The sequence below is a fragment of the Aethalodelphis obliquidens genome, unplaced genomic scaffold (assembly GCF_003676395.1).
Source record: "Aethalodelphis obliquidens isolate GAN/ISIS:26980383/991018 unplaced genomic scaffold, ASM367639v1 scaffold91, whole genome shotgun sequence".
NCBI lineage: Eukaryota > Metazoa > Chordata > Mammalia > Artiodactyla > Delphinidae > Aethalodelphis > Aethalodelphis obliquidens.
Genome location: NW_020838035.1, coordinates 5,939,578 through 5,963,312, shown reverse-complemented (window position 1 = coordinate 5,963,312; position 23,735 = coordinate 5,939,578). Strand labels below are relative to the sequence as shown.

General features: G+C 41.8%; 1 protein-coding gene across 1 annotated transcript in view; it reads left to right on the top strand.

Annotated features, from left to right (window-relative positions):
- Positions 1-23,735, top strand: part of ANOS1 (anosmin 1) — a 191,677-nt gene that overhangs the window by 21,759 nt on the left and 146,183 nt on the right. The window contains exon 2 of the mRNA XM_027095459.1: positions 15,308-15,355. Coding sequence (XP_026951260.1) covers positions 15,308-15,355 — 48 coding nt within the window. The remainder of the gene's footprint in view (positions 1-15,307; positions 15,356-23,735) is intronic.

Below are 23,735 nucleotides of genomic sequence, written 5' to 3'. Positions count from 1 at the left end.
CACTATCTGCGTCTCTAAAGAGAGGGCATCGGTCTTGAATCTCCCTTAACTCTCCCAATTCTCATGATCTAGAAGCTTCCTCAGATCCTGGCATTGCCAGTATTGCTGATGGCTTTCATGTGTTACTCAAATCTGTGATAATGAGTGACCCAAGTGGCGAGACAGTCCTAGGCATGGTCATTCCGAGGTTTAGTGCCATCACTGGACACTTACATCCTCCCTCCCCACCCATTCTGCACTTTCCCTTCTCCTCAGACACTGGTGGGCATTTCTCAAAAAGTTCCCCATTTCACGTTCACTTCCAAGATGCGGGCTGTCTACATCATTGTCTTGGTCCCGCCGTTGAGTTTCGTGGGGTTGAGGACATCTCTGTGGCCTTCCCTCTTAGGACTCAGACTGAATGGACCCTGTGTTGCGTCTTTCTCATGTGGTTTGGGCCTTTCTTTGTAGGTGTTGTAAATGTTTTGGAGTTATTAGTGGTGTTAAGTTAATTAGAGGATAAAATATTGGCAGGCAGAAGGTCTAAAAGTTAATACTTCTTACCCCTTTGCTCTGTAATGGTTTTGAGAGGTTTAGATAGGAATTCAGGGACGGAAGAGTCGATGAGACAGGGTAACGTGTTACAGGGACACTGTAACCTCCTTCCTTTGGAAAGTTCCTTGTATTGTAAGACAGTGGCATGTCATTAACGACTGACATGTGTCTTGTTTTCAGCAAGAAGATGGATTAAATGACCCTCAAAGGTCTTCTCTGTTTTGTAATTATAGGGTAGCGTCTGAGTCAGAATTCTACAGTTTACAAACATTTTGAGTGCCTATTTGCAGTCATGTTTTGGGTCCCTTTCCTCGTCCTGGTTGTACGTAGACAGCAGGCTTGGTCCTAGTCGAATAGATCTTATACTTTCACAGAGAGGGATTGACAGAAATGCCCACTGATGCAAATGCTTTGCACAGAACGTGACTGTTAGTAATGTTGAAGGAGGTCTCAGAGAGCTCTGGGATCCCACGTGGCTCATGTGATGAACGGTGGAGAGCCCTCAATAAGTTTTGCTATACTAAATTGGTTTTCAATTGCTTATGAATAAGAGCAGCTTTTGTATACTACCCTTCCCAGGTAGGACAAGATTGAATCCCTCTGTAGCTCAGAGATCTTGTGAAGTCATTGTTTTAGTAGCTGACTACATCCCTTTAGATTCTGTTAATATTTCTCCTAATTTTCTGTTTTGTTCACGTCTAAAACATCCCACGATAAAAACACAACAGCAACAAGAGCAACAACAATTAAGGAAAGAAAAGGCCTAAGAAGACTCCTAAATATTCCTAGTCATTTAACGTTGCCTAAGTATACTTTAGTGAGTTGTAAATATGTACGTCATCCCTGTCTTTCCAGAGAATGATAGTAAGAGATGTAATTAAGAGTTGCGTAAAGTTACGTTTTTAAATTGCTGTTCCACGTTGCTCTTGCATTTTTTCCTCCTTTGATAATGGTTTGAACTCTTCGCAGGAACTTTGATGTGTCTTTTAAACAATTTTTCCACTGTTCCTTTCAGATGTTTGGTACACAGCCTCACAGGAAAGTTGCTTTCAAAAGGGCAGATTAACACAGCTGCCTATAACAAGTGGAAACGTATTGGAAAAACAGTATGTTCTTTGGTGAATGTGCTCAAAGACCACAATTCTCTTAGTTTCAGGAAAGATGTATTAACCTGCAGTGGAATTGTGATGGCTCCTAAGCTAGCCTGGTGGATCGAGGAGCATCTTGTTGGGACTTGAAATGAAGAGATGTGGCCTTGGGCTGCAATGCTGACCCCCCTACCAGCCTTTTCCTATAAACCCACTTCCCTCTGCTGCGCTGGAGGGGCTACACTTCTGTGCTGCTCTTAACACCTTCCCACCATGGAGTTCCTTTCTTCACCCCCCTTATCTTTTTCGAGAAATACGCCTCGTATCTGCTTGCCTTTGTCGAGACTTAGCTTCTCCCAGAAGCCCTTCCGTTGGAGAAAGCGCATTCCCTCACACTCGACGTCTACGGCAAGATGCATGCTTTTCTCGGGTGGTGTTATGCGTGCAGCATATTCTGAGGTTTTGAGATCTGAGCTCAGAACCTTCCTGGGTGGTGTTCTTAGGATCAGCCCTGCAGGGGAAGTGGACGGAGCCTGGAGCGGGAGGTGGAGGCGGGCTGCGGGCCGGAGCAACTGCAGCCACCGCGGGTCCCGTCGCATGCCCTGGAGCTTAGGGTGCCTTGAAAGTTACCCCGAATGGGACGAGGTTGGTCCTTTGTTCCCCAGCATCAACCAGGCATTGGATACGGGCTTCTCCCTGAAGGAACGTGGCCTCGGGTCAGCTCTCTTCAACCAAGTACCACTTCTGGGCGGGGAGAGAGGGAGTTTAGCCGTGAGCTGCCAGCTCTCAACACTCTCAGGAGCCAGGAACGTGTTCACTTCAGTCACGTGGTTGGGATGTGGGGCCATCTGGGTGGTCCATGGCAGTATTTCCCACAGACAATTACTCTTATTTTGTAGAACAGAATTCTCCCACAGTTCCAACCATTGGCACACCTTGGCGCTCTCACCCACCAGAACGCTTCTGTCTTACGCTTTTTAAACTCCACTTTTCCATGCTGAGCACAAGCACCTACCATTTTAGTGCTTTCATTTCCTTTGCACAAGTGCTCTGTCTCGTTCAGCACAAGACCTTCATTCCGGAATCCCTCAAAGTTGAGATAGCCTGTTGGCCTAGTGTTTACTACACGTGCCACATTGTAAGGAACGTTCGGGGCATCTGTTAAGCTACAGGTTCCAGGGTCGCGTCTAGGTCTACCGAGTCAGTCCCTGAGAACCTTTGTGTTTAACACATTTCCCAGGTGATTCTGGAACCAGGCAAGTTTGCAAGTACTGTTACATTGACCCTTCTTGTCACTTTCTACTGAGTCCTGTCTAGGACCCGTGATGTATCATTTTAATCTTTTTTTTTTTCCCCCAGTAGTTTCATTTTCTTGCCCATTGGCTACTCTCTAGCTATAAAATTCTAACTCTAAATCTGCCAGGCTCTAGTAGCTGCCTGCTTGGATGTCAGCTCAGTGTTGGGTACTGCCAGGAAGATCACACACCTGTAGGGAGCGGTGTGACTGTAAATCCACAGTCTCAGCCGCAGGTAAACGTCTGAACTGTCCATCCATCCTCCGAGTGTACCTCAGGTCAACTTCAACTCTCATCTTCCTTCAGCAACTAGTGCGCTTTTCACTTCTCTCCTTAAATTCCCTCCCCCATTACACTCACTTCTTGTGGGAAGTTTCCTCAGTTCTGGTCTCACTGGGAAGAACGAAGGGCACGGGAAGCCCCTTCCTCCCAACTTCCCGTCAGGACAAATTCTGTACTCACACTGCATGTAGACATCATAGGAGCTGACGTTGGGTTTACCTTCGGTGTTTGTGGTATGGGCAGACCTTCCTACATCCGCTGACCATACCCTGCTCCTTATCATCACAGGCCGACTCTCTAGAAAATAGTTACCAGTTTAATAAATCACTCACTACTTATTTCCTGGCTGCAGATTAGGGAAAGGGGGAATAGTCCCCAGAAGAGTAACTATGAAGATACGTCAGTATGGAGGAGAAAGGGATTTGTGGAGAGCTGACATACATCTGTATACAAGATTTCACGCGATCTACGAAGCCATGGGCAGAACATCCATTTTTACGTAACCCGAAGATTTTAAAAAAATGATTGTGAATAATGACAGATGGTTTAATGATGGTCATTTATGAAGCATCATTGGATCTCACTAATATCTTGTTGCTTTGTTAACAACTTTCATCTGGTCCAGGAGATTTGGAGATTTCTTCCGCCTTCTTCATATATTAGTAAGAACGTGTAGCACAGATTCATCTACCTGTGACATACTCCTTCCTTAAATCCTATAAAGTATTAGTTATTAGTTACAAGAAAATATGAAAATGTGCACGTTTAGTCTTTCCACCAATGAATATTTGCTGCACCTCTTTAGTCTTTGCATTTCTGAGCACAGAATAATTTTTCCTTTCAATGTCAAATCTTAGTCTAATTATTTTAATCACATTTTTTAAAATTAATTTTTATTGGAGCATAGTTGATTTACAATGTTGTTAGTTTCTGCTGTACAGCAAAGTGAATCAGTTATACATATGCATATATCCACTCTTTTTTAGATTCTTTTCCCATATAGATCATTACAGAGTATTGAGTAGAGTTCCCTGTGCTAGACGGTAGGTTCTTAGTAGTTACCTATTTTACATATAGCTGCGTGTGTATGTCAATCCTAATCTCCCAATTTATCCCTCTCCCCTTCTTTCCACCTTGGTAACCGTAAGTTTGTTTTCTACATCTGTGACTCTATTTCTGTTTTGTAAATAAGTTCATTTGTACCATTATTTTAGATTCCATGTATAAGCGATATCATATGGTATTTTGTCTTTCTCTGTCGGACTTCACTCAGTATGACAATCTCTCGGTCCATCCATGTCACTGCAAATGGCATTATTTAGTTCTTTGTTATGGCTGAGTAATATTCCATTGTACCCATGTACCACATCTTCTTTATCCATTCATCTGTCGATGGACATTTAGGTTGCTTCCATGTCTTGGCTATTGTAAATAGTGCTGCAGTGAACATTGGGGTGCATGCATCTTATGGTTTTCTCCGGATATATGCCCAGGAGTGGGATTGCTGGATCTTATGGTAGCTCTATTTTTAGGTTTTTAAGGAACCTTCATACTCTTCTCCTTAGTGGCTGCACCAATTTACATTCCCGCCAACAGTGTAGAAGGGTTCCCCTTTCTCCACACCCTCTCCAGCATTTACTATTTGTAGATTTTTTGATGACTGGTATGAGGTGATACCTCACTGTAGTTTTGATTTGCATTTCTCTAATAACTTGTGACGATGAGCGTATTTTCACGTGCTTTTTAGCCATCTGTATGTCTTCTTTGGAGAAATGTCTATTTAGGTCTTCTGCCCATTTTTGGATTGGGTTATTTGTTTTACTGATATTGAGCTGCATGAGCTGTTTGTGTATTTTGGAGATTAGTCCCCTGTCAGTTGCTTCATTTGCAAATATTTTCTCCCATTCTGGAGGTTGTCTTTTCATTTTGTTTATGGTTCTTTGCTGTGCAAAAGCTTTTAAGTTTAATGAGGTCCCATTTGTTTATTTTTGTTTTTATTTCCATTACTCTGGGAGGAGGATCAAAACAGATCTTGATGCAATTTATGTCAGGAGTGTTGTACCTATGTTTTCCTCTAAGAGTTTTATAGTATCTGGTCTTACATTTAGGTCTTTAATCCATTTTGAGTTTATTTTTGTGTATGGTGTTAGAGAATGTTCTAATTTCATTCTTTTTCATGTAGCTGTCCAGTTTTCCCAGCACCACTTATTGAAGAGGCTGTCTTTTCTCCATTGTATATTCTTGCCTCCTTTATCAAAAATAAAGTGACCATATGTGCATGGGTTTATCTCTGGGCTTTCTATCCTGTTCCATTGATCTATATTTCTGTTTTTGTGCCAGTACCATACTGTCTTGATCACTGTAGCTTTGTAGTATAGTCTGAAGTGAGAGAGCCTGATTCCTCCAGCTCTGTTTTTCTTTCTCAAGATTTCTATGGCTATTCAGGGCCTTTTGTGTTTCCATATAAATTGTACAATTTTTTGTTCTAATTCTGTGAAAAATGCCTTTGGTAATTCAATAGGTATTGCATTGAATCTGTAGATTGCTTTGTGTAGTATAGTCCTTTTGACAGTATTGATTCTTCCAATCCAAGAACATGGTATATCTCTTCATCTGTTTGTGTCAGCTTTGTTTCATCAGTATCTTATAGTTTTCTGAGTACAGGTCTTTTGCCTCCTTAGGTAGGTTTATTCCTAGGTATTTTATTCTTTTTGATGCGATGGTAAATGGGATTGTTTCTTTAAGTTCTCTTTCTGATCTTTCAAGTCACACTTTAAGTAGTAATTAAACCCAACATGTATAGAACCAACAAGGTACACAACTCAGTGTAAATGGTGATAGCGTGCACAACTGTGACCACCAAGTTCACATGTGTAAAGTGTTGACCTCTATGTCATGACTGCCACCTGGCCAGCAATGATGGTGCACATTCATCGCAGTTGGGGTAAGAAGCACCCCGACTTCAGAAACCATCAGATTTTATGTCTTCATGGTGTGTTATCTCGGGACTTTTCCTGAGGTTGTTGAAAGGGGATGTTCTAGGTCCAAACAAGTGGATCCTGGTCATTAATCATGTTTCCAGAGCTCATTGCCTCCTCGTGTGAACCAAACTTTCCTTCTGTGCTTTGTCTCTAATTCCTGTGGACTGCAGGTGTAGCTGGGATACTCAGATTTTAGTGGGGACCGCATATCCAAAGTTGGACGGGCCGGCCCGGTGGTTGCCATGGAGACCGGGCTGAAGCTACATAACTGAGCCTAGCCTCCTAGTGTCAGAAAGTACCACCTCTTCATTCAGGCGCCCACCAAAGGGGCCGCTGAGAGGCAGTCCTCATGCCAATGGCTTTAGTGTGGCTGGGTTATAATCATCTTAAAGAATGCAGAAGATTTGCCTTCGCCTCTTGATGACAAAAGCAAAATGTGCTTTTATATTAAATTTTAGAGAGGTTTTAGCATCTCTTGTTTATGCCCAAGGACTTAATATGCCACTTAGCCCAGACTTTTGGGACCTTTTCTATCTTTCTTGCCTATTTCATCCACTTCCTTCCCTACGGCTCCTTCTCTTCTTCCCGTTCTTGTCTTTCTCACCATCACTGAGACCCAAACAAATGATCAGCACTAAAGTCAGGGACCCTTCAAAGTAAGGGTTGGAAACAGAAGTGGGTGTGGCCGACACAAGCCACCCACCTTGGAGATAACCCTTCCAGCACTTCGAAGCAGATGGTCATTCCTACATGCTGAACCCTTGTACCTCTGCCCTGCCAGCCTGGGCACTTCATTCCATAGGCGTTTACTTTCCAGACAAGCAGGTATGGCGACTGGGGAGAGGTTCCTGGAATTGGGAGAATCCACACAATTTACCAGCGAAGTAAACACTTGAGAGTGATGTCTGAGCATACGCCTGCCTTTATAATCTGCATTCATCTTCATCGACACCGTTTCTTGTCCCTGCTGTGAAGGAGGAGCTGGGAAGAGAATGAAGTTTATACCGACGTTTCTTTGTTTTCTCGGTTTCCCAGGAACAATGCTGGCGTTGTTTAATTTATATAGGTACTCGATCGCTCGTGCTTCCCTTACTTTGTAATACGAGTCATTTACTAAATTTTAGTTATTACATTTCATGCTCCCTCTAAACCTACCTAAGGTTGGATTTCTTTCGGCACAAGTCATCTATTCAGTCTTGGAATCTTCCAGGGCTTTATGTGATTTTGTGGAGAATGCACAATTTACCAGAATTTTCTCCTGAAAGTATAAATTTTATGACCAAACATGGTTCAGTGAATACATACCCAAAATCATAGCTGTGGCAAGAATGAATTCAGACCTAGCACATCCTCTTGGAGGAGATTACAGTTGGAAGACTACTGCCTGAGCTGTGCTAACAGAAGCTAGCATCTCTGATTCTGTGGTGGGTCCCAGCATTCTGTCAGAGACAGTAAGTAGTAAAAGTTGCGTCCTCATTTAGTGTTCTCCCACAGACAGAATTTGTAAGCATATTCCTTATTAAAATTCATAGTAAAGTGTTAATGAAAGTAATGTTTTCCCATATGGCATCGTCGAGCCCTTGCTGTTCTATAAATTTTTCTTTAGATGACTTTATTTACATCTATAAAAAGATAATTAGCATGACTGTTTCTTAAGTAATTTGTACTTGCTTCTGAATACAAGTTTTTGTTCAGATTTTCATATTCTCAGGCCCAATCTCTTGGACACTCTACAGGAAACAAAATAATGAGGCCATTTCCTAAAAGCTCCCCCCAGAGAAGATGAAAAATTTGTTCAGCTCCATCTATTTATTTCCTTCTTTTCAGTTCCTCATGATCTAATGATTAAGTTTAAATTTATTTGTGTGACTCCCTATTCCATTCATTTATTTATTCAGTCAATATTCATTAAGATCAGGAGGGAGCCAGTGGTGAGGGGGAGATATAGACACATTCTGTCTCTAAGGAGGTCATGGGCGGGGCTGAGATGGGGAGTGGTCGTGATGATCACTAAGGAAAAACAACACGAATATGTTTATACTTGGCAACGGTGCAGAGTGCGTCAGAAGAGAAGTACAGGGAGGCGCAGAGCATGTGCAACAGGGGAGCTGTTGTAGTCAGGGAAGGCTTCCTGAAAGAAGTGGCCCTTGCAGTGACCTGAAGGGTGCATGGGAGTCGACTTGGGGAGGGGACAAGTTCTGGGTGGGAGGACAGCACTTACAGAGGTTCTCGTTCCTGGACAGGCTTGCCAGGTGTGAAGAAGTGAAGCAAAGAACTTGGCCGGGCCCTGCATTCCGGTGGTGGGGGCCAGAGGGGAGGGCTGGGTGTCTGGAGAGGTGTATTTGTACGGTCAGATACTGTTTTCCTGTAGAATTCAGTTCACTCTGAGAGATTGGTAGAATTCAGAGGGCAATTTTTTAGGGGGACTGGTTAATGAAAAGGCTGTTTATTTACTGAGGATGGTCCATAACATGTGAAAGAACTCCTCCTCTAAACAACAGATGTAAACACAGAGCTTTTTTTACCTTTTAAGTAGACTTTGTTTTAGGTTCACAGCAAAATTGAGCAGAAAATACAAAGAGTTCCTATATACCCTCTGGCCCTATACGTGCACAGCCTCTCCTGTTATCACCCTCCCCCACAGTGGTACATTTGCTACCTTGACGACCCTTCATCCACATGTCATCATCACCCCAAGTCCGTAGTTTACATCAGGGTTCGCTCTTGTACATTTTATGGGTTTGGACAAATGTATAATGTATCCACCATTACAGTATCATACAGAGTGGGTTCAGTGCCCTAAAACTCCTCTGTGCTCTGTCTGTTCATCCCTCCCTCCCCTCAGCCTCTGACAACCACTGATCCGTTCACTGTCTCCATAGTTTTGCCTTTTCCAGAATGGCATAGAGTTGGAATCATACAATACTGTAGCCTTTTCAGACTGACTTCTTTCGCTTAGCAATAAGCATTTAAGTTTCCTGAGAAATATTCTGAATGAATGTATCGTTGTGATGACCACTAGCAAAGATTCATTTTAAAAAATATTTTGAGCCATGGAAATGCTGAGTCTCAATTTAAGTGTCCTGGACCCCTCTCTTAGCTGCTGTGGAACACCTGAGAAACTTTGTGAGTGTATCGACAATAGAAAGGAATATCCTTATAACAATAAACGAAATCAACTATTTTATTTCTTAATTCCAAAGTAATAGGAAAATATTCTGGATGAAAATGAGCTGCTAAATTTTAATCTATGCCTTCATTTTAGAAACTTTACATTTAACATGAAATGAAAATCATCGATGGAGTCACAGCTAGTTCCTTGTGGTTTCATAGGGTTGATTTGTAAAGTTTAGGTCTATTGTGGGTTTTCTGGAACGGTTTCAACTCAAATGTTCTGTCCTGCTGTTGGGCAGTCGCTCAGGGCTGAGTTTCCGAAACTGCCCACTGCTCAGGCCTTGGGGCTCTTCCACACCGTCCCCTGCTTATGCTAAAAAAACAAGTGGGATCTGTCCTAATTCTCTGTTTTCTTTGCAGATGGTTGTATCTAGATAACTAGTTTTCATCTCTCTTTATCCTTCCCTTGAGGGCTGTCTTTGAGTGAAGTGTTTACTTGAAGCTTTTGAAGAATTATTTTTCTTAAAGGAAAAAATCAAAAGGCTAGAAATGGAGGGACTTTGAAAATATCATTGAAATAGTGTCTGGGTGCAGTTGATTGAACTTTATATAGACTCTTTGAAAGTTGGATTGAGTGGCATTCATGTTTGATCTAGTTAAACCAATAAAATACAGGATATAATCTTGAGATAATTACAAAAGTCCCGCTGTCTGATCCTACCTGGAGGTTACAATGATGATTCTAGAGGCAAATGTCTTTCATGCCTAATGTACTTTGTCTCTTTATTTTGCTGGCTTTTAGCCAGAGCGAGACTTTTTTGTTGTTGTTGTCAATTGGCTTTAGTGGTGAAGGCTATTGTAATGCAACTAAAAACTTCCCGGAGGCGGCATGTTGAAATGTACCGGATTCTTGTCTTTTTCCATTGCTTTCCTGCTCAAAGAGAGGTAAGAGCAGGTGAGCAGCGTAGGTGGATGGTGCCGTGTACGTGCACACCTGGCCCAAACACAGTGGCTGGAGTTACTCAGGGGCTTATAGACATCCTTGATGCCATTAGGCAGGGTTCGTAGAAGTTCTTTGTAGAGATAAATTGTATGTATGGCCGATGGTGATTGATAAAGGCAAAGGCATAGGGCAGCTGCAATACCTTGACATGGGGGGGGGGGATTGTTTTAAGAACAATAGGAAACCCAAAACCCAAAAAGGAAATAGGGTGGAAATGTGTGTGTGTGTAGAAAATTTCTGCAGAGAGAAAACTCCATGAATAAATTCAAAAGACAAGTGATGCGCTGGAAACATTTTACAACACCTATTACAGACAAGTTATTATTAAGTCTAATTGGTACTAATAGCTGCTGCAGTTGCTAAGAAAAGGGTAAACCATCCAAAATAGAAATGGTAAAACGCATAGACAGTTCACCGTAAAGGAAATACAAATGGCCAATTAAAGGCAGTTAGAGCAATTGCCGTCTCATCACATTGGCAAACATGGGAAAATTGCTACCACCCAGGGAAAAATCCATGATAATTCCCCCCGCCCCCCTCGCACCCCCCAAGCCTCACTAATAAGATGGAACCGGTTAGCCTAGGATGAGAGTTACACACAGGAGCTGGGAGACTGGAAGTCCAGGATTTCTCCTGCACTCCTCAGAACAAACATAATGGCAAACAAAGGAAGTAACGTCAATAATCACAATGGCCTTTAAAAAAAATTTTTTTTTATATCTAACTCAGTGCCAAATATTTTGCTAAATACTTTGCATGGATTACCTTTTTAATCTTCCCAAGCAAACTGTGACATACTATCTTCAGTAATGAAAAAAGAAATGATTATAATCACAATAATCTTTCATGCCTGCTCGCTGTTGCCCCGAATATTTCTTTCTAATGACAGCTTTTCATTTGATGATTAATGGGAAATTGTGCTTAAAATGAAAATGCTGTGGTTGAGGAGATGCATTGATATTAACTCCCAATAAAATGTAGACAACAGATGGGCTTTGTGGCTATTGGGGTATTCGAGCCAATAGGACAGGGAACACTGTGTTTCAGCATGGGAGGGGGCGCAGAGTTTGCATTTGCTGGGCGGCTGAAGACAGTCTTTGCCAGATTCTTTTATTGTTGAGGTTGGACCATTTCATCTACAAAGGGAGCAAAAGGATTCTAACCAAGGTGTGCCATGAACAGAGCGTCTCACAGATCGAATCCTCTATTTTCTTTTTTAAACCCCCTGACATTTACTAAATAAAATATTTTATTTCCAATAAGTCAAAATCCACTGTAATCTGCTTTCTACCTACTCAGCCAACCTCCTCTCCTATTGTCTGTTCCAGCCCATCCATCCGATCTGTTGTTCCCTGAGCTTACGGCGTTCAGGACTGTCTGGACCAATTCTGCTCTCCTTCCGAGATTATAAACCTGGAGATTCCTTCACAGCCCACTGTAAATCTCACCCTGTGTCTCACTCAGCTTTCCTCACTGGGGTACTCACGGTTGAGTTTAACCACTGGCTTCAGGATGTCCGTATTTTAGTTGCCGTCTTTGACTCCCAGTTTCTTAAGTAGAAAATGGGTAAATGAAACTTGTGTCGTATACGGGATGGTTATGGGGGGCTGAATATGTCCAACACGAGAGCGAGTGCCTGCTATATAGATGTGGCCAGTCATGTCATCATGGTAATATTTATAGGTAATAATCAGGTCAGTGGCATATTACCCCACGGGTAACATTTTGTCAGCCACTAATGGGGGGCAAGCAGCAGTTGCCACGCCTGCTTTTGCAGGCCCAGTCACCTTTGCATGGCCTTTGATGGAAGCCACCTCTGTGAGAATCAGGAGCTGGTCCAGTTGCTACTGTGAAACTTTGAAGCAGAGAGCAAACAGGAAGGCCGGTCTGCTGGACCACACACTCTAGTTGAGGAGCTAAGGCTTAGATCAAAGAAAACAGATGCTACAGCAGGAGAGGGTGTGATACATCTCTCAAGAGCAGTGCGGCACATGCAGCAGAGGCAGGCATCCAGAGGTCCTGCCCATCTGTCCAGGAAAAGGCAGACCTGGAGGGGAAGGAGGTGGAAGCTGGTCCGAGGTCAAGGTTCCCAGAGCAAGGGGCCGGACCCTCTGACCTGACACGAGGAGGCAGAAGGTCCTCAGACCTGGTGCAGGCGGTTGTCAGGATCTGGCCCTGACCTAGTCTCTTAGATTGGCGTCCATTCACTTCAGCCCTGAGTCTCTTTAGAAGGAACTCCACTGGTTCCCATCTCTGGGCTCTGAGCGCAGAGCACTCAGGTTGGGGCCAGAATGTTCTCTGACAGACGTGGTCCTCGGAAGTCCCAGCGGGACCCAACCCCGCATGGACCAAAGAGCCTTCCGGGAAAAGACAATGAGGGTGACGTTCCCCAAAGCCGCCCTGGACCCTGTTGTCAGCTTTCCTGTGAAAATATACTCCTCAACGTTTGGCCCCTGCTTTTTGTTGCAGTTGTCACCCTGTTTATGATCGACAGCTCAGTCTGCCTAACCCCCACTGTGAACTTTGAGTTTGTCACCAGGCCAAGGGCTCCTTTTCTGAAACACCAATTTGCCCATAATGCCCTCTTTCTTGCACCCTTTTTACTAACACGTCATTTCCAGTAATTAAACCATGTCCACTGTTGGTCCAGCTTTGGCCTCTGCCCAATCTAATTATTTCTCTGATGTCAGCCCTGCCAAAGATCATACTTAACCTCAGCCCAGGCTGTTCATATACTGCTCCAGCTTCAGCCCTTGTTTGTCGGACTGATGAACATTGATATGTAGAGAGAGATGAGGGCCCCCTGAAGATGTGTGGACCTTAATAAGGGGATGAGTAGGTTCATACCGCATTATCTAAAATTGCAGAGATTCAGCAATTTGGGGGAGTTAAGACTGTAAAGGGGAAAGTTAGGGCCGTATGGTGCAGAGATTTCATAGCTAAAGCCTTACTGTGGGACTGAGACCTACAGCTGAGTGAGTTTTAGATAGGAGAGGAAAATTTCTAATCCTAAACAGTTGAGATCTACCCAGTGGTTTTGGGAATCCTGTATTATTAAGATACATTACTGTGAATGGAAGAGCAAATACCCATACAATGGAACGTGACAACGAAGAAGAATGAAGTATTGACCTATATGACAATGTGGATGAAGCAAAAATAGTATATCATTTAACACAATGTAAAACATGATGAAATGAAAGAAGTCGGACACAGAAGACTACATATTGTATGATTCCGTTTATAACAAGTGTCCACAGTAGGTAAATTTATAGAGAAAGAAAGTACGTTCGTGGTGGCCAGGACCTGGGCGGAAGGACTGCTAATGGGTACTGCTTTCTGTCAGGGGTGATGAGAAAGTTCAGAAATTAGTGGTGATGGTCACACAACCTTTCTTCTGAAAACCACTGAGTTATATAAGTAACTTTTGTGTTTGTGAATTATATATCAATAAACGTGTAATAAGAGTATTTTTCAAAAGGTATATTATTGGTTCAGTGTTCTTTTAACTGCAAACAAAGGTGATACTATTCTATTCATACCGATGTTCTTAAAAGCTTAGGCATTCATACATAGGAAATGGACTACTTTATCTCATACCCAACCTTGAACTTCAAAGAACAGGAGGCCACAGCATCATAATTTTTGGATGACTGTTTCTGTTATCTGTTACAACCACGCCAGCCTAGAACAATCTGATGTAAATATCACAGTCCAACCATCACCAAAATTTTAGTCATGTGGAATGACAAGTTTCAAGCAGAAATTCAAATACTAGGGAATAAATCATAGTCCTACAAAGCTATATTCAAACAGATACACGCACCCCTAGCTTCATAGCAGCACTGTTTACAATAGCCAAGACATGGAAGCAACCTAAGTGTCCATCAACAGATGAATGGGTAAGGAAGATGTGGTACATGTATACAATGGAATACTACTCGGCCATAAAAAAGAAGGAAACAATGCCATTTGCAGCAACGTGGGTGGACCTAGAGATTGTCATACTAAGTGAAGTAAGTCAAAGGCAAATACCACAGGATATCACTTATATGTAGAATCTAAAATGTGACACAAATGAACTTATCTACAAGACAGAAACAGACTCACAGACATAGAGAACACACTTGTCGTTGCCAAGGGGGAGGGGTGTTGGGGACGGGAAGGATTGGGCGTTGGGGTTAGGAGATGCAAACTATTGTATATAGGGAATGGATAAACAACAAGGTCTTACTGTAGAGCACAGGGAACTATATTCAATATCCTGTGATAAACCATAATGGAAAAGAATATGAAAAAGAATGTATATATTTATATAACTGAATCACTTTGCTGGACAGCAGAAATTAACACATTGTAAATCAACTATACTTCAATAAAATAAATTTTAATAAACAAATAAATCCTAGTCCTAGTATTTGGTACACGTTGAGTAACTGTCAAGCTGTGCGAAGTGGATTGTGTCTCACTTAGTTATCCCACTGACCTCACGCAGGAGATACTGTCCTTATGCTTTACAGACAGATACAGACTGAGGGACAGACATAGTAATTCCCTTGTCCAGAGTCACACATCCCAGTGAAAGGGAAAGAGGAGGTTTTTCCCATGGGATTTGACGTCCAGGCTCAAACACTTATTACTGAATTGGTTAAAATTGAAAGCCTCCAGGATGCCAACTTGTAAATTTACCACAGCTACTTACTACGGAAGAACCGTCTAGCGGTCATTTTCCTGTTGGTCTGTATTCTGTTGCTCAGCACACCCGAGAGACGGCTCAGACACTTTTCCTTTTGAAACACCTTGAAATCTTCATTATTTTATATGTATTTGTATCATAAAGTCAAGGGCAAAAAATGATATCCTGTTTTAGGAAGAGGGACATATATCAGGGTGGCAAAATCGGTCTTTCATTAATGCAAGTATTTTAAAATTATATTACTACACACAGGTGTATGTAGATTTCAAATAGAAAATTCTTTAATGAGTCAATATTTCTTTTTCTTTTTGCAGAACAACGGTTCCCTGGTTTGGTGCCAGAATCACAAGCAGTGTTCTAAGGTACGTTCCCTACAACTGTATCAGTATTTTAAAGAACGTTTCATTTTGTAACAACTGCAGAGTCACAGGACGTTGCCAAGCTAGTACAGAGAGATCACAGGTACTCTTCACTCATTTCCCACCAGTGGTTACCCTTTACGTATGTGTAGAACAATAGCACAAGCAGAAAGTCGCCTTGGTACAACATATGTATACAACATATGTATATAGTTCTGTGAGATTTTATCACATGTGTGGACTTAGTTAGTGTGGCCACCACTGCAATCAGGATACATATATCGACATTACTGTGTACTACCTTATTTCTCTCTTTATTCCCTAATTATTTCAATCAAAAGTATTTTTAAGGAGAAAACATCTTCTGATTACACGAGAAGATTTCATGCGTTCTCCTTACACCTAAGTTGTTTTGTATGCGTTTATTGTGTTTGTGTGTGGGAATTGCTCATTCGCTAATCGGATTCTTGAAGCAGTCTCTTTTCTATCTTTGAGTACTTCTTGTTGCACACACATGCTCTCAAGTTACCATTATACCCATTCATATGTTTCATAGCATAGATTTCTTACCGCAGTCCCCAAACATCACCATCTTTCAATATATTTATATGTTTATAGAGAGAGTATATATGTATGTATATGCTTCAGCTCCAGTCTCAAAGTCGGTTTTATTCAGATTATATAAGTGAATAAAGTTTAAACTTGCTATCAGTACTGCAGCACTTTGGGATTGTAATAGCGTTTGATGAGATTTCTTTCATGGTTACGACTATTAGACCGAAAATTGAAGCATTCCTTGATTTTATAACCAAAATTTCATCTGAGCAATAATACGAAACAGCATATTTATGAAGCACATTATTAGTTTGAAAGGTCTTTCAAACAAATTATCTCAAAGTAAACGGTTGTAGAATAATGTTCCTAAACCTAAAACTTCACTATAATGATACATTCTGACATTCATGCATGCGTTGTGTCATTTAATCCGCATGAGCGTTATTAAAAACAGAACAGAATTATTTATGTGAATGTGAAATTATTTGGTGAAAACAAACTTTGCTTAGTTCTGACTCTCTGGATCCTGGGCAGAAATGAAATGTCTGGTTTATGATCCTTTAACTCTTTTTATATAATATCATACATATTTGCTCTGATAAGATATTTTCTGGTTATCTATTATATTCATTGTTCTTCAATTGGTGTTTTGGGTAATTTGTTTATGTCATCACTGCAGGAGAGGATTTATATGTGTGTGTGTGTGTGTGTGTATGAATGTATGGCTATGAGGCTGACTAAATTTCGTAAGTAGTGTTTTTGTCCAGTTTTGTTAGTTGGGTATTACTTGAATGATAATTTGTTGTATCAGTATTATTTCTCACAAGCACCTCTTTTCTCCTTATGCCATCAAGAAATTAATTTTTTTTTACACTTGAAATTTGAATGGGACACGTTCATTTAAACTGCTTTTAAAATATCCTAATTAAAGAACATTGCAGCCCTAGGGAATACAGATTGTTAAACCATGTTTTGTAATTGAATGATCAAGGCTGACCTGAGAGACTGAACTTGACAAGAAAAGAAATCAATTCCTTTTGCCTGAAAGCAGAAATGAATCAGTAAGTCATAGATAACTTCAACGGAAACTTTGAAATATATTACAAAGCCAACATAAATTTAAGGGTTGTCTTTAGTCTGAATACTTGGGGATGAATCTTACATGTTAATCAAAGTTTATGTCTTTTGGATATTATCACCATGGGATACATTTGCAGATAATTACAGTTTGCACTTCTTCTGAGATTCATGAAGCATCGTGTAGGCTTTTCCTTTGCTTTTTAGGTTAATGAGGTGAAGGGTGAGCGGTGGTAACTCCATTTTACCCATGGGGAAATTCAGGCACATACGTATTGCATAATGTCCTGGAATCACGCAGCAAATCAGTAGAGGTAAACTAAAGTTTGGAATGCCATCTCCTAGGCTGTGTTGTATAGAAAGCAACAACTTGAAAAAACGTTTTGAGCAAATATTCGGACAGAAGAGTAAAAACACCTCATCAAATCAAGAAATAATGCTGATGATATAACTTTCTGAATATATATTAAAAGATAAAGTTTACATAATATTTTATAGAAAGTACACACTTTCTAATTAGTTCTCGTTGTGTTTGCAAAGCCCATCACCTTCAGGATCCCTCCAGAAGGTGAGTTCTTCTTCCCATCTAACTGCCTGCCTTGTCCAATCTGCCATCATCTCTTGCCTGGACCCATCCAGGAGCATCCTCTTGGGTCTCCCAGCTTCTACTCGACCCACGTAGCTGCTGGAAAGACCCTTTAAACATATCAGCTGAATCTTGCTGCTGTCTGCTTTACACCTTTTAATATCTTCCTACCTCACTCAGTCTAAAACATCGGCCCTGTCTTGTCTGCCTGTGCTCTCTCTCCAACTTTCTCCTCTGCTTTACCCCCATCAAGCCTGCTTTTCCCTCCACCAGAAGGCTCCTTCCGCAGTCACCCAGCTCACCGCACCCCATTCACGTCTCAGCACAAATGCCACCTTCTCAGCCTTGCCCTCCCAGGTCACCTCCCACCCATTTACACACTTCCTCGGCCTTATTATACCCGCACGACATTATACAGTTGTTCCTTTATCTCTGAGAGTCTGTCTCCTTCACCAGAAAGTAAGCTCCGAGGGGCATCGACTGAGTTGTCTTTGTTCATTGTGGTATTTTCAAGCCTAGAATGGAGTTTGGCACAGAGTAGTTGCTCACCAAATATTTGTGAATGAATCCATGAATGAAGTCCATACAGTACATTTTCTTCCTCCCCCAAAGTACGTCATTACCGTATTACCTTCAGGAAAAAGGTTATAATCCATTTTGTATCCATGTAACTTAGCATGGTTATTTATTATTAATTAGGAAAATCTTCCTCCTATAATGAAGCCACTACTATGAAGTCAGGGGTCTTTGGCATCATTTAGCTCCTAGGTGATGTAGAGCAGTGACTTACTGTCCTGCATGGTTTGAGGCCAGTGGTTCTCAAGCTGGAGCGATTCTGCTCCCAAGGGGACATTTGGCAATGGCGGGAGACGTTTTTGGTCGTCACTACTGGCATCTAGTGGGTGGAGGTCAGGAATGCTGATAAACTACAGGACGCCCTCACAGTGAAGAAGCTCCAAGCTCAGTAGCGCCGAGGGAGGTTGAAGAACCCTGGTCTGTGCATTTTGCGAGTTATAAAGGAATTGAAGAACACACTCCTATTCTCAGCAGTTTTACTTTATTATATGAAGGAAAATAAACATATAATTTATCGAGCATGTGGTATGCACCAAGCACCTTTTCAGAGGCTCATTATATGTTAGGAATTCTAATGCTCATCATATACAATTTCTTTATTTTTCTTTCTTTATTTATCTATTTTTGGCTGCGTTCGGTCTTTGTTGCTACACACGGGCTTTCTCTAGTTGCGGCGAGCGGGGACTACTCTTCGTTGTAGTGCGCGGGCTTCTCATTGTGGTGGCTTCTCTTGTTGTGGAGCACGGGCTCTAGGCACGCAGGCTCAATAGTTGTGGCGCATGGACTTAGTTGCTCCGCGGCATGTGGAATCTTCCGGATCAGGGCTCAAACCCATGTTCCCTGCATTGGCAGGCGGATTCTTAACCACTGCACCACCAGGGAAGTCCACATCATATACAATTTCTGTTAAAGGCCAGATAGTAAATATTTCCATCTTTGTAGCCCATAAAGTCTCTGTGGCAACTACTCATGTGGCCACTGTGGCCTGAAATCTGTGCTAGATAGTCCCTAAACAAAGGACAGTGGCTGTGTTCCAATAAAGCTTTATGTTTGGACACTGGAATCTGAATTTCATGTAATGTTCATGTCATGAAATTTTATTATCTTTCCCAACCATTAAAAAATGTAAGAACCATTCTTTGCCTGCTGGCTGTACACAAACAAGTGCCCGGCTGGACTTGCCCATTTGCCAGAGTTTGCCGTTGCATTCACATGTGCAAAATCAGTCAAAAACAAAACAGTACAGTTGCATTTGTCTCTCAGTACAAAGACATATCTTGGTGTATTCAAACTAAAAAATGGACAGTTTCTAGCCTCCTGTGTGGAACATTTTTGGTCAGCTTGAGAGGATTTGTTGAATGAATGAAGGAAGGAATGGTAAACAACAGTAAGAAAACATCAAATCACAATTAATTTTTGAAAATTCAGTGTTAAAACGCAATTATTAGAGCCAGTAAAAATTGTGGAGTGCTTCAAGATGGGCAAAATATGGCTGGATGTCCCCTCTTGCACCCTTGCAGGTTATCTGCGTTGCTCATCGTCTTTGAGCTATTTTGGTACTCTGTAAACGTAGAAAGCTGGTAATAATGCAGGTGATTCTTGTCCACGGAAATGCAAATGGTTGTGTGCAGTGTAGTGCAGTTGATGCTTCCCCCATCAATAGACCATTTTGCATCTAGTTGTACATCCATTCTAGCATTTGTTTTTGTGTGAATATATTTATATTTCTTGGATTTCTCCTTTGAATCACATGTAACATACTACTTGTTCTTGCAGTATTTCATGAGTTAAATCTTGGACACTTGTTCATTTTATATTTGCATGCGAGTCATGCATTTACTTTATAAAATAAGCATCCTTTGACCTTACGCTGCTCAGTTACCTTTCTAAGCATTGCATCCAAGAATGGCATTCTTGTTGACACGCACCCCTGTCTGGGAGCAGGCATGCTCATCCTTCTCCTTTTGGGTGTTGTAACTCACTCACCCGACTTTTGTTTCCCATTTGGTTGTGAGGATTTGAGTTGAAAAGCAGTAATTTAGGGCTCAATCTTGGTGCGGTGGCATGTTGCTTTGATCTCAGTGGGAGTTCGGTTCTTATAAGGGCTATAACTCCAGATTCTTAGTGATTTTGCAGGTTTATTCAGAGCCAGATTTCGAGGTGAGGAAGATTGGTTTTGCTTGTATGAACATCTGGGCAGTTTCATTTGACATCTGTGAAACTTATCGGATAAAGGTCAAACCCCAGAAACATAACTGAATGTGACTGTTGAAGGTTTTTGGGTTGTGTTAGATGCCTTCTGTGATTTATGTGGTAATGCCTGTAAATCCACAGAGCCCCAGGAAAATACATCTTAAGGAGGAAAATGAGAACTCAGGCACCCATGGAAATGCGCTGTGTCCAAACACCCAAAGAACCAAAGTTGAACAGTTTATTTTTTGTAATATTCTAGTGTACAACAGTTTGAAAGTTCAGTTGTTTTATATCCTTTCAAACATTTAAAGCCTATTGTAATACTTACTGACATTCATACAGTTTTCCCTGACTTTGTGTAATCGACTTCAAGGGCAAAGTTGACGTATACTGAGCGTCTCTTGTCCAACATATTGATATCTTTTGGGAGGTACCAGTTATTCCATAGGCAAAGCCACCATTGACATTGATTGTCAAGAGAAGTTGTAGGACTGTGCCACTGGAGGAGTAGAAGACTTCTCCAGTGTTCAAATTAATTCCCTTTATTTTGGATACCAATGTTATTATGTCCATAAGTAATGATCATGATGTTATTTCTAAGTAAATGGGATGTGATAATCTAGGAAGAGAGAAATATTGTATTTCCTTAAACCAGTGGAATGAAAATGTGTATGGAATGCGTATGAAAAGAAATGGTGAGGCGTGTGAAAGTTTGGCTACTGTTCTTTTGAAATACCAGTCTGTACATGCAGTATGGTACTAGCATGATGAATAAACATTGTCAAATGCACATTTGTTAGACTATCCTATAACATCATGCCAGTAAATGGCATAATTTTAAGTACCCCAAAGACCATGATGTGCTTCTGTGCTAACCAAGAGATGAAGTCTCTCCTCTGGGACACCTGAGCTCTTGGGTTTCCGGGTCTCCATGCAGCTGGAAAGTCACATCCTCAGCAGCCTTGAGTTAGGGGTCCATGTGTAGCTACATTCTCAAGTACTCCATCCAGTGTCACTGTAGGGGAACATTCAAGTCGGTATCATCTCTGAGGTGAAGGCAGAAATGGAGGAAAAAAGAAAGAACAAAGTGAGAGAATGGGGAACAACAGATAAAAACAAAAAGAACGTACAAATGGGGGAGCTAAATGAGTCCCCAGTTTCAGAACTTCCTTTCTGGAGTGGTGAGTGCCGAGGTTTCTGAGAATCAGCGAAGGCTCCCAGCAGCGTCCCTGCTAGGGCTCAGGCAGGTGGATCGGTGAGTTGATGGTTTTAACAATGAGAGATTTGCCATCTGTCACCGCCTCCTGGAATGCAAGCTCACAGCCCTAATTGGAGCCTTCAGCATGGAAGGCAGCCTGAGCTGGTGTCACTGACTTGCTTTCCCTCACACCGTCATTCTTATGGTAAGTGTTTTCTGCCCCCACGCTGGGAACTTTTATCAAACATATTAGTGTGCTTTGGGGCGATCATTAGCCATCAGTAGCTGGAACATTCCAGGGTGTTTTTAGCCTGGAAACTAGCCTGTGTGCTGCAGTAACTTGCAAAACTTGGCCAGGCTCATAGCACCATCAATATTTAAGGAAAAGAACAGGTTCTTATTTGGATTTAAATCCAACATGTGATGTGTTAATAGCCCAGCGTGTTTCTGATTTTCCATATCGGTTTTTATGGACGTGAAAGACTTCCACCTGCTGTAAACTTCAAAGCAAAGACATGTGGAGGGGAAGAAGCACCTCTATGTAAGTCTTTATCCTCACCCCTTCCTCAGCTCTTCCTATCAATTTCTCCTTCCATCTGATGAAAGAAGATGCAAACAAAATCTCTTATTTGGTTCATGACTGAGGAAGGGTTCCCTGAAAGCTGGCTTTAGAAAGGGAATGCATTTTGAACATATGAAACACATATACGTCAGGATGCGTCACATGGTGATAATGGTCTGGCAAACGTTTTGAAGTTGTAATGTATTCATCAGAAGGCACACAGAGGAGCCGGGATGAGCTCCGATTGCTTGAAGATGCTGGGTTTGAGCTGGCAGCTGGCAAAGAGGACCAGTGTCGATTGAAGGATGGGTATGGTTATGTTTCAGAAAGAAGATAGACTTGGACTTCAGTAAGCTGGGGAGGGCAGAATTTGTGGGCACTGAATACGTCATTGTGCTGAGTTGCCCTGCCTTCTCCAAGAAGTAGTCTCCCCTGAGGTGAAAACTCTCACTTGAGTTTAGGGGTAGAGGGTCAGCATTTGCTTTTCTGTGTTCATGATTGTGACCCCATCCTGTAGGTAGTCCTTGACATGGGGGTCAAGTTGTTCTACCTAATCATACACAGGAGTTCCTCTTAGAAGCCTAATATGTGTTGGTACATGGTCTGTCTTGGAAACACTATTGCTCAATGTTTGTAAAAGAGCAGTTGTTATAGGGAAATAAATCTAGGTATTAATTTCAACTCTGTTTTTACTAGCTGACACTCTCTTTACTAGGAGATGCTCTTGTGTCTAATTTGCCTAAAGAAGGAATATAGGCTAATTATTTGAAAAATTAATTTTCCTTTCTCAAGATTTCTCACTTTTGATCTATTTGACGTGGAATAGCTTCCTTCATCCTATAAATAATCGCATTCAATTACCTTAGTATATTTGTTTTCTAATCTTTGGGGTCATAGGACTTTCTGTAAGATTCATTGCTCAAAGCATGATGTTCTTTGGGTGATGTTGTTACTGAACCAAACTTGGGTCTGATTGCCCGTGCAGTAAACCCAGTCTACTGACACTGGGTTGTGGGGAAGGGAAGTGTAGTGTTGATTGCAAGGCCAAGAAAGGAGTATGGGCGGCTCGTGCTCAAAAGACCCAAACTCCCTGATGGCTTTCAGGGAAACGTTTTTAATGGCTCGGTGAGGAGAAGGGCTGCAGGTGTACGATCAGCTTGTGGACATAATTTTGATTGGTTGGTGGTGAGGTAACCTGGTGGTATTTTGGGAGTCAAGGTCATCAACCTTCTGGTTCCAGCTGGTCTGGGGTCTACGTGCTTGTGGTCAACATGAAGTTAACTTCTTCCACCTGGTGGGGGTTTCAGTATCTCCAAAACAGCCCAAGGACATGGCTCAGAATATTATCTATAGCCCTTGAGAAGGAAACAAACGTCCTTGATTTTGTTTAATGGCTAAACTATTATTTTGTCTTGCCTGACTCTTTTCCTTTGTTTCTACATTTTTCACTTCTCAGATTAAATTTGTTTTTTGGAACTCAGGGAAAGCCTAGGAGGCTAAAGTTTTTCTACAAACAAGAGGAATGCAGAGGACATGGGGGGACGGTCTGTCCTGGGAAGGTCCCATAGGGTGCTGCTTGGTTATATGAAGTGTGTGTGTGTGTGTGTGTGTGTGTGTGTGTGTGTGTGTGTGTGTG